The sequence below is a fragment of the Rhinolophus hipposideros genome, assembly GCF_964194185.1.
Source record: "Rhinolophus hipposideros genome assembly, chromosome: 5".
In the NCBI taxonomy this organism is placed as follows: domain Eukaryota; kingdom Metazoa; phylum Chordata; class Mammalia; order Chiroptera; family Rhinolophidae; genus Rhinolophus; species Rhinolophus hipposideros.
In genome coordinates, this window is record NC_138051.1 from 78,761,585 (window position 1) to 78,779,940 (window position 18,356).

The window sequence follows — 18,356 nt, forward strand, 5'->3', positions numbered from 1 at the left end:
GCAGAGATTCCAGAGTTAATGGCCAGAGGCCCTAGCAGAAAACGTACACCTCTGACATTACCTTGTAATGCATGCGTAGTCCTATGATTTGGGCCAAGAAAGAACGGGTGAAGCGAGCGCGGACCAACTGCTTGTAGGCTCCTCCTAGTGAGGACTCATAGAGACACTTGCCCACCAGCCGCCCTGCAAACTCATAGATCTTCAAACGCAGATGAGGGGGACGATTAGGGTTGGGATGTACCTGTCAAAGAAAGAGATTAAAGGCTCTGAGCCATTTGTTCTTCAAGCCTAGTTTTAGAAAGACCCTCCCTCCTAACTCCCTTTCAAGGGAACAAGAATTTCAGTATTAGGATCAAAGAGTCCATCCAAATGATACTGGCTTTTTGGTAGCCACCACTGAGTAATTCAGAGTGACTGGAGGATAAAGAGCAAAGATGGACTTACATTAAGTTCAAGAGGAAACTTACATTAAGTGTGTGGCTTAGTCTGGCTGAGTATGAAGTTAACTTGATGTGGGGATGATGTGATGTCTTTTCCCTGAACTTCCTTCAGTAAGCATGTACCTCTCTAGTCCTGACACCTCTGCACAGTCAAAGATCTGGTACAGAATTCAATAGCGTCACGTATGTTTTGAGAAAGAGGCTTAATTCTTATTAGTAGAATAGCCACTGCATTCGAATGCTTTTTAGTCAAATATTCATCTGTCTGCATTTTCTCTTATCTTATAGATGAAATAATGAAGGCAAAGAGGAGGGAGGCAATCTGATTAGTTTACATTGTAAGTATCAAAATTAAGAAGAGGGCTCAGGTCGTCAGATTCCCAGGACAGGTTCGTAACCTCAAACCTTTGTTAGTCTATCCATAACATAATCCACGTTTTTCCATCCACCCATGGCGAAGTCACAGACTCACTAATGCTTGGTTGTTGTCACTGAATCGGGTGAAGAGCTGATTGGTGGTATCAAATAGTGCTTTGCAGATTAGCTCAAACCATTCCCGGCGAGGCCCTCCCCAGTCCAGAGCTGAAAAGAATAATAAAAATAAAAAGTGACTCTGGCCTACTACCTCTTATGCTTATTCATTTACTCATCATTTTATACTCTCCACATTCTCTCCATTCTGCCACCTTAAGTGTTTCCCCATTCCAACTCACCTAAACTGTGGACTTTTTTTTGAAATCCCATCCTTTTCTGTAAGATTATTCTGATCACTAAGCTAATGGCCTCTAGTGTGAAAACACAGGCGATCAGAGATCTCAGGAAATGGACGTTTCTCCTGGTTCTACAAAGGCTACTTGGCCCTCCTGGTTCACACTCTTACAGCTCTCTCCCCAAGTCCCTGTATGTCTGTGCTCTACAAGCTCCACCACGCCATCTGGCCAGTAAACACCACTCTTTTCATCTTGACTCATGACTTTTTTCCCTTGGAAAAAGAAACTGGTGTGTGTGTGTGTGTGTGTGTGTGTGTGTGTGTGTGTGTTAGGGGAGTTGTTTTCTTTTTTGTGGAGAGGGGGTAAGGAGGAGGGTAGGAGTGAGGAGGAGAGTTTAAAAAGATGAATATGAAATTCCAAAACTGACCTTCTTCATCTTGGAAAACCACTTCAAAGTTCTTGCTCCAATCTGAGATGGAAAAATTCCGAGTGGCTTTCAGAGACTGAAAAGCAGTGAAAGGAAGAAAAGGATCAGAACACCGGCTGGCATCTCTTGGGTGTGAAGGACAGAAGCATAAGAACATTAACTAACGACTCACAAATAAACTTTAATAATACCATCTTATATTTAAAATGCATGTATTTCCAGAAAAAATTTAAGGTTTTAAAAAATAATCTAATTCATCTTCACACCACCACTTTGTTGGCAAGTTGAAGCATTTCTTTTTTTTTTTACAATTCTCATTTTATTAATGAGAAACCTCTTAAACAGAGAAGTAAAAATAGCTCAAATTAGTAAGCTGTCAGCAAGAGAACCAAAGAGTCCTGGTTTTCAGTAAAGTACAGTCTATCCACTAGATGTCTTTATCTGAAGGCTCGATTCAGACAGGGAGTCATGCCACACAGAGAATGTGGCTGAGAAAAGGGGTTTCCAGTCTCACCTACCAGAGCCAAACATCACAAACACATTTTGGACAGAGACCAAGCCTTCTCATTCTTGGGGAATGTAAGAACTATGCCAGTGTCTGTGAAGTGGAGACAGACACACATCAGGTGTTCCTTTTCCATCAGACCAGAGTGACAGCAAAAATCATTGCCTTTAATCCAACAAGAGCTCTCTATTTCAGGGATTCAATAACAAAACTTTCTTCTGTGACAACTACTTATACCTGCTGACATAGGAGTTCCATGAGATTATTCAGGAACTGGTTCAGTACAGATTCTAAAGCCAAGCAGCTAGTCAACCAGTCTCTGCCCTCAATAATATACCTCCAACAAGATTGGCCCAAATTTAGTATAATCAAACACACAGAACAGTCTTTGATATGTTTAAAGAAGAGAAACATGGGTTTCATGAAAAAGACAACCCGCAGAGTATAGCCAAAGAGGTTTCTAAGGTGGAAAAGTATGATAACTATTGACAAAGACAAAACTTTACGCACCGATTCCAACAAAGCATGTCTGCTGACCTTCAGGGTGACTTTGGAATGTGGTCTTTTCATATGTACTTGCCGAAGCTCTCGCTGGAAAAAGTTCACCTTGTCCTGAAAGGTCTCAGAGCCTCCTAAGGAGCAGCAAGATCCATCATGATTACAGCCTTAGTCATAGCAGACATCTGTGAAAGCCACCTCCACACCGCCAGGCACCCAGGTAGCTGGCGCCACGGCTTCCCCATGAGAAGTCATGTCCAACCTTACCTATGTTCTTATGGAGGGAGCGGATGAAAGTGGCCGCTAGGATGTTCCTCTCCTTACAGCTGAGCTCTACAGGAGGCTGAATGCCATCATCTACCACCAGTGTGAGGAGCTTATGAACAGGGTCAGGGCCCAGGTATGAAAACTAACAAAGGAAAACAAAGGAGTTAATCCATAAAACCCTCAAAGTCAGCAAAAGCCCTCCACATCCCTGCCCTGTACCAACCGACAAAAACAAGCTAAGCCGTTTTCTCCAAGAAAGTACCTACCAAAAGTACATCTCCTTGTTTTTCACCTCAGTGCTCTACAATTCAAATTTTATTTTAAATTATTTGAGTCACAGAGACTGCCTTTAGTAAAGATCACAGGCAACAAACACCACAGACCTTTCAACATAAAATGTAAGAAAGGTAAAAGTAGTAAAGATATATAAAACAGCAATAATTACCCGAAGAGGCTAAGCAAACTGGATGGAGGAAAGTCATTTGCCTTTAGACTATTCAGAAAAGTTAAAACTAAACAATTTTTTTTAATATATGAGAATACTGATTTAAAGGAGCTTCAGCACACGGGGAGACTAAGCTTGGGACAGAGTTGCCAACACCCTCGCTGTTCACTTAGTCTTAGGGGCAAAAGATAACTGCTAAATATTCTGACTTGCATCTAAATTCCTGATTCTGGAAGGACATGTCTTTCTAGAATGTCTTTATTCTTCATGCTTTTCATGAGGAGATGATGACAAAAAAGCTAAGACATTCTGGAGCTGACGTCTGCTCAGCATGAACCAGATGTCAGGTCCTACTTACTTTGGTTCCTGGGCACACGCGGAAGGTGTAAAGGCGCCAGGGAATGATTTTCAGGTAGAACTCCTTCACTGAGAATTGCTGGAGGACCAACATACAGAAAATGAAGTGAATGATAAATAAAGGGCTCTATCTGGGTATTGTAATTCAAATATCAGAGTCCCTAGCTGCATTTCTCATGATAACCTTGTTACTCTATGAACAAAAAGGATCATTTAAGTCAGTACTGAAATCAAATAAATAACACCACTCTATCTTAAATTGGGCAAATTAAAAATATTACTGACAGTAAATTTTCACCCAGAAATATTTCATAATCTTGACACTCCAGTTTTACTACCATTTCTAACTAGCTGACGTCTGGTTGTCACTTTATGAGTAGAGAGCAATTCACCTATCAACAAACAAAATCTCCTTCTGCTCAGCTGGGAGCTGCTCAGAGAGACTTCCTCCGAGTCAATGGACAGGGAACACCAGTGGCCATACCCACTGCTTTGTCTCTATTGGAATGGTACCAATGGTTTGCTGGGCAAGAGGGGTGGGGTGGTGTTTCATACAAAAAAAGTTCATAAAAATCCCTTATGTAAGAATAAAGAAGGGTATCTTTATGCCATTTACAAAAAGGGAAAAAACAATGCCATAATTTTTAATATTAAAAAAAAACATATCCGATACCAGAGGGATGGTAGATGAGGGTAAATGGGATCAAATATATAATGATGGAAAAATTGACTCTGGGTGGTGAACACACCATGTGATATGTTGATGTTGTAGCATTACAGAATTGTATGGCTGAAACCTATGTAACTTTACTAACAACTGTCACCCCAATAAACTTTAATTTAAAAAAAAATAAAAAGGAAAGAAAAACAATAAAGTATTTTAAATTACCAGCAAAAAAAAAAAAAAAAAAAAAAAAAACAAAAACATATCCGAATGTGTAGATCAGATTTTTTTCTTGAATTTTAAAAACTCTTCATTAAATTTCACATACATACTAAAGAAAACAGTACGATGAACCCATCACCAGCATCAATATTCATCAATTCATAACCAACCTTTGTTCATCTATAACCCAGCAGCTCCCTCGTGACCATTCCCCCGGCCAAATTAAAGCTAGATTTTAAAATGATAAATGGTACCAAGCAAAGTGTCCTGAAGAACAGAATCAGAACTCAGTTTGGGTTATGAGATTAAAAGGATGTTTCAAGAGTCTCAGTTTTCTGAGGTTTGAATGAATAAGTAAAATGCAAATGTTAAAAAGAAAATCCCTAACACAAAGTGCCTCTTAGTTCAGGGGCCTTGAGAAGTTCACCTCCTTGTCTCTGCCAAAACTTCTCTATTCCAATCCTGAAGCCTGATGGTGACATCCATTTACTGTGGTTTCACAAATCCAGAATGAAAGATCAAATTGTTTCAAAATAGCACAAGGAGCCAATGGTAATTTTTACAGTAGTGAGAAATTTGTGATGGTTAAAGTAGCTTTCTTTAAAACTCTAAAAGCCATGCCTTGAAAAATCTTCTCAGAAGCAATCAAAGGGCAGAATCCCACAGGTGCTCCCAAGTTCCAAGGCACACAGAATCTCTAGACAGAGATTTCATCTAGTCCAAACCAAACATTTGCGGCAGGAGAGATGGCACAGTCTGCCATTCAACTTTAAGTAGCCTCTTTTAGTACCCCAGTCACCCTACAAGATCTGGCCCTGATTCTCAGACTATTACTTTGTGGGTTTTGTTACCAAATACCAATTACATGCAGGGTCAGGCAGGGGGATTTTGAGGCAAGAATGGGAGTTCCAACCTTTGGTGACACATAGCAGTACACCTTCTTCGGTTTCTTCACCTTCTCAGGGGTTTGACACTCAGAGGGTGAATCTTCTTCTTCCTCCTCGAGAGCCGTGGAAGGCCGGCGCTGGGAAGAGCTCATGTGCATGGGCGGAAGATGCCACGGTGTGCTGGTACAGTTGGTAGCATTATAAAGATAAGCCTCAAAGTAAATGCTCACTCCTGAGGTGGACACATTGCGTTCGACAATATTCTTCTCATTCTCTGAAGTAGAACAAGGAATAAGGTTTAAAGTAGGAGTCAGGGGAAAAAAAAATCACCTATCGTTAGACCTTTAGACCACAGAACTCTAAACTAAGTTTGGCTCAAACAGCAAATGTTTGTGAGGTTAGTCAGAAGAGGGCAGATATGCAAAGAACAGGGGGCTTGGGGATAGGACTAAGTCACAGTTTGTCTTTCAACTCACCACTTAGGACAATAATGTCAAATTCGCCATTACTGATTGGCTGATTTTGGTATGAAATGCAGGCATGGAAGCAACCTCGAGAATGCAGGGTGAGTCGCAAGAACACCTGGCAGGTCTGCCTGTTGGATGTCACTGACTTCTCAAATGAGACACCTGTGCTCTCCTCTTCTTGGGGACCGAGCTATAAGAGAAAACAAAGCATCACTAAACTATATAATTTTCCCTATCTGCATAGCAATTTACTCTTTACAAAGAACTTTCCTACCTATAAGCCAATCTAAGTCTCATAGTTACTAATGAGATAGGTATTGGGAGATGAAGAAAGAATAGCACAGAAGTCAGAGCAGAGATAAGAGATAGAAGTGAATTAGAAAGGATGACAATGAGAGAAAGGAGTGCACAGAGAAAGAAAGGAGGCTGCTTACCTCATGAATGGACAAACTATAATTGTGCTCATCTCTCAAGGATGTGGAATTGTTTGTAGGATTGTCGTATTCATCTCGGGGCACTATTTGAAGGGTGTGTGGCTGCCCACAGGTCAACACGAGAGTAGAAAAATGGCACACAATTTTGGTCTTGGAAGGTACCACCATTCCTGCAATAAAGACAATGGAATCTAACATTTAGAGAGGTGCTTTCAGGGCACAAAGATCGCTCAATCAGTGAGTCCTAGAGAGCTGGGTCCCAGCCCAACTCCTAGGGGTAAACAACACCATTAAGAGGCAGAGAGCAAGAAAGAAAACAAAGAGATTAAATCAAATAAACTTTGGGGACTCCGTTTTACAAATTCCTAACCACTGCAGGCACTAAACAAAATGAGGAAAGAACCTGGAGAAAACAGAACTGAGAGCTACAGACATAGTAGCTAGAGTCCCACTGGGAATTTACAAGTGAGACAGGTCTTAAAAATAAGTGCTGAACAACTGCAAAACAAACAAACAAAACCCCCTAAATACTTAGGTGTAAATCTAACACAACGTATTCAAGACTTATATACAGAAAACTACAAGATGCTGATGAAAGAAATATAAAAGGTCTAAATAAATGATGAGATGCACCATGTTTATGAATTAGAACACTCAACACAGTAAAGATGTCAATTCTCCCCAAATAATATGAAGGTTTAACACAATTCTTATCAATATCTCAGCAAGATGTTTTGTAGCTTTAGACATTATTCTAAAACGTATATGGAAAGGCAAAGGACATAGAATGGCTAAAATAACTCTGAAATAGAAAAGTGAGAAGAGTCAGTTTACCCAATTTCAAGACTTACTATGTAGCTACATTATCAAGATTTTCTGATATGGGTGGAGAGACACATCGATTAATGGAACAGAAGAGAGAACCCAGAAACAGATCCCTACAAATATGCCCAACTCTCCCTGACAAAGGTGCAAAAGCAATGTAATGGGAAAGATACCTTTTCAACAAATGGTGCTGGAGCAGCTAGATAGCTATATGCAGAAAAAAAAAAAAAAGAGAGAGAGAGAGAGAGAGAGAGAGAGAACCTTGACCCAAGTCTCACAAGTAAAAATGAACTAAAAACAATCATGACCTTAAATATAAAATGTAAAACTATGTAACTTTTAGGGGAAAAAAAATAGGAGAAAATCTTCAAGATCTAGGACTAGTCAAAGGGTTTTCAGATACCAAAAGTATGATCCAAAAAAGGAAAAACTGATACAATGACTTCATCAAAATGAAAAATTTTTGCACTGTGAAGTCCGTTAAGGAGATGAGAAAATAAGCTGAAGATTGAGAGAAAATATCTGCAAACCACATATTTAACAAAGGACTAGTATGTAGAGTATGTAAAGAACTCTCAAAACTCAATAGTAAAAAACCAAAAAATCCAATTACAAAATGGGCAAAAGACATTTCACCAAAGAGGATACAGAGATGGCAAACAGCACATGAAAAGATGTTCAACATCGTTAACCATTAGGGAAATACAAATTAAAACCACCACACACTTACCAGAATGGCTAAAACGAAAAATAGTGACAATATCAAATGTTGACGAGGATGTGAAGAAACTGGATTATTCATACACTGCTGGTAGGAATGTAAAATGCTACAGGCACTCTGGAAAAGAGTTTGGCAGTTTCTTAAAAATACTAAACATGCAACTACCATATGACCCAGCAATTGCATTCCTGGGCATTTATTTATACCAAAGAAATGAAAACTTATGTTCACAAGAAAACTTGTATATGAATGTTCATAGGTTTAATCATAATAGCTCCAAACGGGGAAAAAACCAAATGTCCTTCAACTGGTGAATGGTTAAACAAACTATAGTACATTCACACAATGGAATACTACTCAGCAATAAAAAGGAACCAACTATTAATACACTCAAGAACCTGGATGAATCTCCAGGGAATTCTGCTGAGTGAAAAGAAGTTATGTAGTCAAAAGGTTATATACTATAGGATTCCCTTTATATAACATTCTTGAAATGATAACATTTATAAAAATCGGGAACAGATTAGTGACTGTGAGGGGTTAGGGGAGAGGTGGGTGTGAGAGGAGAAATGGGTGTGGTTATAGAAAGGCAACATGAAGTATCCTGGTGGTGGGAAACGCTCAGCATCTCGACTGTGCCAGTGTGAGCAACCTGGCCGTGATACGGGACTACGGTTATGTAAGACGCTATCATTGAGGGAAACTGGGTCAAGGGTACACCAGATTCCTCTGTATTCCTGCATAGGAAACTATAATTATCTCAAAATAAAGAGTTTAACTTCAGTTTAAAAATCAAAGGGCTGACACATAAGGATATGAACTGTTCTCCATTGGTGGCAAGGAGGTGGGGTGATGGTAATTCAGGTGGAAAGGAGGCTGTGAGAGGCAATGAATCAAAGGAGGAGATACATGGAGAGAGAAAGAGATGGCTTGGGAACCACCCTGTCCAGAGCCATCCAGGCAAAGATACACAAAGCTTCTTAAGATTCTTCTCATTATGGTTTGACCACAAAAGGTTCCCAAGGTCCTATCACTCTTCGACTACCAGACTGGCTAGTATCTAATGACACCCTCAGAAGGCAGACAGGACCTCAACGCACTAAAACAGATATGTTGCAGAAGCAGGAGTCACAGATTACACTTTTAGGCTTAGAAGTCAGTGAGCATCTATTATCTGGCATGAAGGACATGAATGGGGTAAAAGCGGTAGTTATTTACCAGAAACTTGAGTAGATACTCTTCAGTGAGAAGTAAAACACAAATTGGCAGCAAGGCTGGGATTAGGGTCAAGGTACTTTTACTTGAAAAGGTTTCAAAAATCAGAAGAATTTATCTTTTGTCTATTCTGGGACCCTTAAGTTCTTACCCCTTAAGAACTTACCAGGCTGATGACCCAGCAATTCCACTCCCAAAGAACTGAAAACATGTGTCCACAAAAAAACTTGTACACAAATGTTCACAGCAGCATTATACGAAGCAGTCAAAAGCAACAACTCCCAAATGTCCATCAACCGATGAACAGAAAAATAAAATGTGGTATATCCATACAAGGGAATATTATTTTGCAATTAAAAAGACATGAAGTACTGATTCATGGTACAGCAGGAATGAACCTTAAAAGTATTATGCTAAGTGAAACAAGCCAGTCACGAACGGTCATGTGTGTTATGATTGCAATGATTCGCAATGTCTGCAACAAAGCGGTAGCCAGAGTAGGCAAATCAAACAGAGGCAACAGGTTGGTGGTGGCCTAGGGCTGTGAGGTGAGTGACTACTAATGGGTACACGATGATGGGGTGCTAAAAATGCTCTAAAATGAATGTGGTATAAATTGCACAACTCTATGAATTTTAAAAACCGTTATCTATTTTAAATGGATTAATTATACGGCATATGAATTAAACCCCAATAAACATGTTGTTTAAAAAAGAGTACTATTGCAAAAAGAAAAAGGAAGGAAAGGAAGGAGGGAGAGAAAGGGAGAGAGAACGTACCCGGCTGAAAAATCTTGTAGTAGGGACTGTAGGCTACATTTAATCCCCCAAGCTTCACTGAGATCTCGTAACGCCCGGCCCTGCGCACAGTGAAAGCCACCTTGACCACGTTGGAACTGGGCTCCTGCAGCACCTCCTGGGTCACCGGAATTTCCACTGCTAGCTCAACATGAGAGATGTGAACTCTTAGTCCCACAGGCCGATGTGCGGGGAAAGGCTGCCCGTTCTTATAGAATAACTGCAGTGGGAAGAAGAGAAGAGAGGAACCCATTAGTGAGCAGGAGGAGAAAATCATTTCCCATCTAACTCAAAAAAGTGTGTAGCGAGAGGAGGTAGCTGGTAAAAGCCAGTAACTACTCGCTCCTACAGTCCCGCAGACACAGGGAGACACAAATTCTCTCAATACTTCAAGGAAAACCATTAAATCATGAACAAATTCTTAACCTGTTTTGAGGGCGGGGTAAGATATATCATTAAATCAATTTCAACTTGACATTTCTGAACGACAAATGCTGCCTCCTCTGTCTTACCAGCCCTTTTTATTATATTATCACTGCTAACCCAAATGGAATGGTAAGTCAGTGAGTACCACTGGCACCGAGTGCACTAAAGCACGAGGCGTAGCTATGAGGGTTCAGGCTATCAAGCCAAGCACAACGCTGCCCTGGGACGTCATCACAGGGGGCAGAACACTATTTCTCTAAAGGGCCAGAGAGTAAATATTTTTGGCTTTATGGGTCATACACAGCTACTCAGTTGTGGTTAACTACTCAAGTGTGAAAGCAGCTATCAGGAAAACGCAAAGATGAATGGGTGTGGCTGTGTCCCAATAAAACCGTATTTACAGAAATAGGAGGTGCACCTGATTTAACCCTTGGGCCATAGTTTGCCAACCTCTGATCTACAACATCTATTCTTTTCAGTAATATTTTTCTTATTTTGAAAAGGTAACATTAAGCTTTATACTTCTTCAAAGCTAAGCACCCATTAAACCAAAATGATACAGAAACTTATGACTCTTCAGATAGTAACAATTCCGAAGTTCCTGGGAGGGACTGAAAAACAAGGGAAAATGTTAACCTTCCAGCCAGCATCACCAACGGACTGAACTGGGCTCGGGAAAGCAAGTGACTGAGAAACCCCAATGGGTATGGAGACAGAAACATGCCCTTACATGCACTCGGAAGGCCATGCTGTGGCCCACCTCATAGGGGTCCTTCCAATCCCAGGAAACTTTGCAAGACCGGGGATCCAGGTAATTTCCCCGCACGTAGTCATAAATAGTCCGGTCCCCTCGGCGCTCACGGTCCTCATTCTGGAGAAAGCTGACTACACGTGCGGCGAGCTCAAAGAGGAACTTAATCGTGAAGAAGAATGCAACCACAGACACTGTGATTCCACCTATGCAAAAGAGAGAACACACAGACACCTGCCAGTTACACATTACAGCTTCTCATTATGGAAGAGGCTAGCCATCTCTCAAAAATTAGTCAGGACAAGACAGCAAGACTTCCAAAGAAACTGCACTGGGTGTACCTCTGCGGGTGAAGAGAGGAACTTTTCTACCACGGCTCAGATACAATAGTCCTTGGGCCTATTTGCCTGCTTTTGTAAATACAGTTTGATTCATTTACGTATTGTCTAGGGCTGCTTTTGAACTAAACCAGCAGTTGTGACAAAGACTGCAGAGGCTGGAAGCTGAAAATATTTACTCGTTGGCCCTTCATAGAAAAAGTTTGCCAAGCCTTGTTCTATACAATGGACCACATAATCATGCCCACCCCCTGCACATGCTGCTCCCTTTCAGAAATAGTAAAAAGAGTGTGCATTTTATTCCTGCCATTTGGAAGCCTTCCCCTCCCTTGTCCACTTGGCAAAAGCCCTTCCCAACAACCACCAGTTAGGGCTTCCCTCTTCTGGGTTCCCTCAATCTCCTGTACATTTATCTATTATAACTTTTCTCCCTCTTAACCACTTCCCCCTTCATGGTATGAACTTCTTAAAGGCAGATTTTTGCCTTATTCAACTTTGATTCTGCAGGAAACAGTGTCTGGCATTGACTATAATTACTCAATAAATATTTCCCAAATGAATGAATTCCACTGCCAACTCCGTGAAGGTACTTTCTGGCATAACTGGAAATATGTCCAAGTCTATTTTCAAGGGGAAAAGGGATAGAAAAGGAAGGAAAAAGGATGTAAGTATCCCCAACAAAAAGATAATAAAGAGAACTCTTTCCAGAACATACCAATAACGTAAAACATCAGGTCCCTTCAATGCCGACAGACAGCCGAGGATCACAGCTGCAACTGCAGAAGAAAACTTGTTCAGTTTTTTTCTCCAACTCTTTCTTACAGCCACCTCAGCTTGACAGGTGCCCTATGACATACTTCAGAGAAACAGAGACTGCATCATTCCCCATAAAGACTACTAATCTACTGACCACCCTAGGAATACCACAAACAGCCACTTGCTTTATTGTTAATTACAAAATGTAATGACATGGCTTTCATCTTCTTAGATCCAGGGCCCCGAGACAGTTTCCCTCCCCCATGCAAAGCAGTGCTAATCAACACAAGCAAAGAGGACAATGGAGTCACTTTCCACTTATATTGGCCTTCTGGAAGTAATTCATCTAAGTAGAAATAGTTATATAAAATGCGGATTTATAAAAGCAAGTATTATCATCATTTTGGCATTATATAATTAAAATGAACCCTGGCTCATCCCAATAATAAGCAGTGGGCATGTCAGAGCAATCCTTTTTGCTGTTACCAGTGAGACAAACTAATGGGCCCTGTGGAAGATGAGCTCAGCAGAAAGGCCCAGGAGAGAACAGAAGGAGGAGACTACTTCTCATCCTAAGTGATGCCTGCCAAGGTCAGAACAATTCATACAGGGTCCAGAGTTTGAGGGGAAACTTTCACTGTTTATTAAACCTGTTTCCAGAGTAAGACTTCAATTATTACTCATTTGAACCACCCAAGGTACTGTCAAAGAAAAATGCAATGTACACTAACGTTTGTATCTTATCACTGAGTTTTGACCTTAGTTTATGTTCCCCATTCTATAATGCACTGAGTTCATTCTTTCTTTTAGGGCTAATATATGTTAAAGTTATTGATGTTATCTCAAGTCAGCACCTTTTATCAGCTCTTTTAGCCCCTTGTGTGTTTTATTTTCCATTTCAGAGTGGTCAATAACATGAGGCAAAGAACTAATCTTAAAAACTCCCCACAGCATCCAACATGATTGCATATAGTAACTGCAATAAGTATGCATAAAATATCTGCTGAATGAATAAGGTCAAATGTCTGTTTAATCCAGAATGTCTAAGAATCGGGAATTTTCCAGATGCGACCTTCCTTTGAGACATACTTTTTAAAGTTTTAAAGACTTCTTAATTAGCAGTATATTCACTTGAGCCGGGCGTCATAAGCTCTTCAGACCCAAAGTTGTCAATTTACTTCAGTTCTACAAGTATGTATTAAATACCAATGCCTAGAGCCGTCAGTTCTCATGCGTGGCGTGGTATCCAGTTTTATGGTCTTATTTTCCTTATCTTGAGCTCTTATTTTTCTATAACAGTTTCCATAGCACCCTCCACTTTCTGCTGCTCACACTTCTCATTCATAAAATTATTTTGGAACTCTTCCCTAGTCTAATTCAAAGCACAAAGAAGCAGGATGTTAAGCCTCCACCAGACTATGTCATGCAATTCAGCTAAGTGAGTAGTTTCTTTTCAAATTCATCTGTCTAGTGTCCTTGCCCTTACACAATTCAGCAAACTGTGATACCCAAAGCTAGCAGAATAACAGTAGTATGTCGTAGTAAACTAGTACTTACAACCACCTTATTGATCCACTTACCATAAGCCACACACTGCACTGTTTTACATATTAGCCTAAGTAATTGTCACCATAACAACTTGGTAAAATAAGCATTATTATCCTCATTTCACAGATTTTAAAAAAACAAAACTGGGTTTAGAAAAGTTAACTTGCTGAACATCTCGCAGCTGGTTAAGTGACAGAGCTGAGACTCAAATCCACGTCTAACTCTGAATCCCAGTGGTATTAACCTCATAGGACACTGAATTGTGAAAAAGACTGGAGTCACAGAGACAGTGAAGTATTTGGGTAGAGAAAAGATTTAAGAAAACAGGTTAAAAAAAAAAAAGGTATGAAAAATATTACCCAATCCTGCTGTAAGAATCTCACTGTGAGGCTAAAATTAGAAAGATAAATGCTGACGGCTCTTCTAAAAAACCTTCTGAAATAAAAATAAAGCATGACAGAAGAAAAGAGAATGCAGTACCAATTATCTAATGCAGAAGTATCACTTGCTTACTAAAAGATCCCAGGCAAGATGCTTAATACTACAGCACTTTGGCTCACATTACCTACAAAAGCAGGGGAGGGGGAAGTACTTGAAAATATCTCTCTCAAGGGAATGTTAGAAAGTTGATTAATATGCATATTCTAAAACTCTTTGCTTGTTTTGGAGTACAAAGACTTATAATTACAACATCAAATAAATTTTAGCCCTAACATTGAAGATCAGTTGTAAAAAAGTCATTTCCCAGAAATGGAGAATTTATTTCTTTTTACTCAAAGACGCCCTTCTGGGAGCAAAGTCAATTCTAACTGCAACCGTGAACTTCAACAGCTTTTTCTTGCTGAAAAGGCACAGGGACTGGCCACTGAGTTCATGTACTGCATCCCAGTAACAAGTGAACCTTAACTAGGCTGTTGACTTACCTTTAAACGAGGGCCCATGTTCTGAGAACGGAGTGCAGCACGCCTTCCTATTCACCGAAGCAGGTAACGTGGCCCTCTCACCTTGTCTTCAACTTCCACATGCCAGAAAATAGCCGCAAGAACAACGGAAAGTGTCTGTCCATCAGACCTTCACTGAGGGTGCGTCACAGAAGCAGACGGTCAATGTTTCTGGAATGAACTGGGTGACTTCCGGGGTGGAGAACTATCACCCCAAAATGTATCATCCCTGGACTTCTCTCCAGCGCAGGGCACAAGCAACTGCCAAAGGGTGCGTCTGTTGTGCTGCCTCAGGATCCTACCCTACAAAGCAAAAGGGTCAGTGGAACAGGTTTTTGTTTCTGACAGAGCATCCCCAGGAAACAAAAAGACGAGGTAGAACAGACAGTGGGAACGCCGAGACACTAAAAACGACCACGGCAGGTAAACTCTGACCAAGTTTTCCCAATTGAAACTGCACAAGAAAAGGCAAGCGGCACTGCCACTGCCCTGTGTCACTCCCAGAAGGAAGCTCCAGGACTTCAGTTGAAGCCAACGCTTCAGCAGACACACAGTGGAGCACAGATTTAGAGGGAGCCTCATCACAACCACATGCCCCGTTTGTCTGATGGGGCTGGAGCAGGGGGTCTGGAAACAAGGTGAAGAGGGGAGAGAGAGAGAGAGAGAGAGAGAGAGAGAGAGAGAGGCAGGCTGGGTGGTGAGCAGGTTACAAGCGCCTGTCCATGCGTTTCCAAGGCATGGTTAAACAACGCCGAGCTTATCTTTCAACAGTAAAATTTGCTACTATGAATGAGAGGGGAAAAAATCTTTCAACTTTCAAGATAAAGTCCCTAAGTAATAAAATTCAATAAAGTCCGTCTGTAACTCAAAGATATTCATGAACTAATGTAGCAGAAAGGGGGTTATGGCAAGGCATACACAAACAGCCACCATAAAACAAATGAGAAGAGACTACTAATCACTAAATGAAGACAGTCTCTTTCCACATGGCAGGGACTGTTCTCAGTGCTTCATACATATTAATTCACAACCCCAAAACATAGCTGCAATTATCCCTATTTTACAAATGAGGAAACTGCGGCATTTTCTCAGGGTACTTCCTCAAGATTACACACAACAGGTAGCAGACTTGAATCAAACCCAGACAACCTGGACCCAGAATCCATGCTTTTAATGACTACTCTCTACCATGGGAAATCAAGAAAACACAAAATACTAATAAGAGCACAAGAACAGAATGAGTGAAGGCCAGCAGATCAAACAAGTTGGCAAACTTTTATAATTAAAAATAAATAAGTATATGTATTTATTTTAAAATATGGTGACAGACTTGCCAAATACATGAGCCAAAACCTGGGTCAACTAACAATTGGAACCAGCTTAAAGGATCTGCAAACAAGAGAAGAGTTACATAAACTATAAGAGATCTATTAGAATGCTATATAAGCATTTTAAAAATGACACTCTTAAAGAATAACAACACAAGGAATTGCTCACAAATAAAATGTTGAATGGAAAAGCAAGCAAAAAATTATTTACATTGCATGAGCCCAATTTTTAAAATATTACATTACATAAAGAAGACTGGAAGGAACAACACAAAAATGTTACCGGTGGTCATCTCCTGGTGTATGGAATTATAAGTAATTTTTATTTTCTACCTGTACCTTTTAGTGTTTTCTAAATTCTTAATGATGCAAGAACACATAAAAAGTTTCTATTTCTGAAGAGTGATTTTTTTTTCCTAAAAAAGGGAAAGAACAGGCAAGTGGTCCTTTTCTCAAATAAGAAAACTGTGTTAAAAACTTAGCTAAAGATAATAGAATGTACTAAACTTTTACTCCTATTCATTGTGATCTTAGCGGGCTCTCCAACCAACCCTGCGATCAGCTCTTTGATTATTAAATCAAATAACTCCTGGTTCCATCATGCTTACTGTGCCCCGCCATGAACTACCATGCTTTAACCCCCCCACCCCCACCCCACTTCAATGCTTCAGTGTCTCTAATGAGCTTCACGACTCAACTCAAGCACCATCACCTTTCCTGGTCCAACTCCCAGGCCCCAGAGGGCTTCCTCCATGCCAGGCAGAACCAATCACTTCCTGTTGTAATCTCCTATGCTGAAGATACCTCTATTCTAGCACGTATTAGTCTGCACTGTAATACAGTCATCTCTCCTGATGGATTGCCGGCTTCCTGAGGATGCTGACTGGGTCTTACTCATCTGTGCCTCCCAGTGGCTAGTACGGTGTTCAGAGTCTAGCTCAGAGCCTGGACTTTCACAAGTTCCCCAGGTGATTCCTATGCACGTGAAAGTTAGAGAAGCATGGCAGAGCAGTCAGCCTGAGAAGGGACCCAACATTCTGCATCTCTAAGAGGCTCACAGGGAATGCTGATGCTGCAGATCATGCTTTCAAGAGCAAGGGTCTACAGAAAGAGTTGGCAAACTACAGCCTGCAGGCCAAATCCAGACAGCCACGTGTTTCGGTTAAAAAAAAAGTTTTGTAAAAAAAGAAAGCACACAGCCAAGTTCATTCGTTTATATGTTATCTATGACTGCTTTTGTACGACATCAGTGGAGTGGAGTAGTTGCAGGGGAGATATACAGCCTACAAAGTTTTTCTATCTAACCCTTGACAAAAAGTTTACCAATCTGGAGTAGAGGTCTTAGTCTTAAAGCTATATAACTGCCTTGTAGAAATGAAATCATTTTTATAAATCAAAAGAGCATAAAATCATTTTCTTCCAGTTCTACCATTCCTTTCTTAGGAAAAGAACTATAAAATTTGCAACATTCAAATGTTTCTCCTGGCTAATTTCAACTGTTATTTAAAAGCTTTATGCCTCCCATACCCCAAGTAGGACTTTTTATACAATCATTTCCCAAAGTACATGTTTCATACAGGCATGTTTGCATTTCATCAAGGCTGTAATTTCCTAAAACCAGTACCCCATGAACTAAATACTATATCTGGGCTTCTAAAATTATTACAGTACACATCACTGATTCAGTCTCTACTTTCAAAGTGCCATTCTAAAAAGCTATGAAAAAAATGATGTGAAAGTCCACTTATAATTTTTGTGAATAAAGAGGCAGTGGCAGCACACACGAGTTCCAAATATCACCCACTGAGCTGCACAAGATAGGACAAAAGAAAGATGTTGGCTTGGTAAGATGTAGCCTCCAGCATTGTCTACACAGAAGCACCAGCCACGAGTCCAAGGAAATCAAAGGAAAAAACCAAATCATTCAATTAGCCATAGGCCCATCGGTTAGTGGTCTAACTAAGGAGGTTCCAAGAAATAAAGTGTACCATCAGATACTTTAGATTATTCGTTTACATTTTTCCTTTGCTTCATTTCACCCTTGGTTTATTCTCCCCACCCCCACATCCCACCATAAAAGATTGCCCTCCCTCATCAAGTTTATACTCTTGAGATATTTATACAGTTGTGTATTCCTGCTATCTTGGTTCAGCCAAGTTATACAGTTTTCATTTATATTCTTTCCTCATCAGTCAGCCCCTCCAGTCTCTTAATCATTCCTGTGGGTCTTCTGTGAACTCTCTCCAGCTAGTCCCCAGTGAGCTGGTAATGAGGTGCCTCCAACTGACTGCAGCCTTCCAGGAACAGCCGCGTTAGTCAGAACAGGATGAGCTCACCCTCCTTGGTTCCATGACATAATACTCTTGAGTAGACAATCCCCCAAATCA

At 40.5% G+C, this 18,356-nt stretch overlaps 1 protein-coding gene across 3 annotated transcripts in view; it reads right to left on the reverse strand.

The window, feature by feature from the left end:
* Nucleotides 1–18,356, reverse strand: part of AREL1 (apoptosis resistant E3 ubiquitin protein ligase 1) — a 35,548-nt gene that overhangs the window by 6,975 nt on the left and 10,217 nt on the right. Inside the window, exons 2-14 of one of the 3 annotated variants that reach the window (XM_081047769.1) lie at nucleotides 14,624–14,944; nucleotides 12,112–12,172; nucleotides 11,038–11,264; nucleotides 9,864–10,101; nucleotides 6,324–6,493; nucleotides 5,899–6,079; nucleotides 5,449–5,696; nucleotides 3,651–3,728; nucleotides 2,848–2,989; nucleotides 2,620–2,714; nucleotides 1,578–1,653; nucleotides 913–1,022; nucleotides 62–241 (exon numbers count right to left, since the gene is read on the reverse strand). In XM_081047769.1, the coding sequence (XP_080903895.1) occupies nucleotides 62–241; nucleotides 913–1,022; nucleotides 1,578–1,653; nucleotides 2,620–2,714; nucleotides 2,848–2,989; nucleotides 3,651–3,728; nucleotides 5,449–5,696; nucleotides 5,899–6,079; nucleotides 6,324–6,493; nucleotides 9,864–10,101; nucleotides 11,038–11,264; nucleotides 12,112–12,127 (1,761 nt within the window). In that variant the 5' untranslated portion in view covers nucleotides 12,128–12,172; nucleotides 14,624–14,944. Of the gene's footprint in view, nucleotides 1–61; nucleotides 242–912; nucleotides 1,023–1,577; nucleotides 1,654–2,592; nucleotides 2,715–2,847; nucleotides 2,990–3,650; nucleotides 3,729–5,448; nucleotides 5,697–5,898; nucleotides 6,080–6,323; nucleotides 6,494–9,863; nucleotides 10,102–11,037; nucleotides 11,265–12,111; nucleotides 12,173–14,623; nucleotides 14,945–18,356 lie in introns of all 3 variants that reach the window. The other 2 variants (XM_081047768.1, XM_081047770.1) reach the window with 2 other exon arrangements.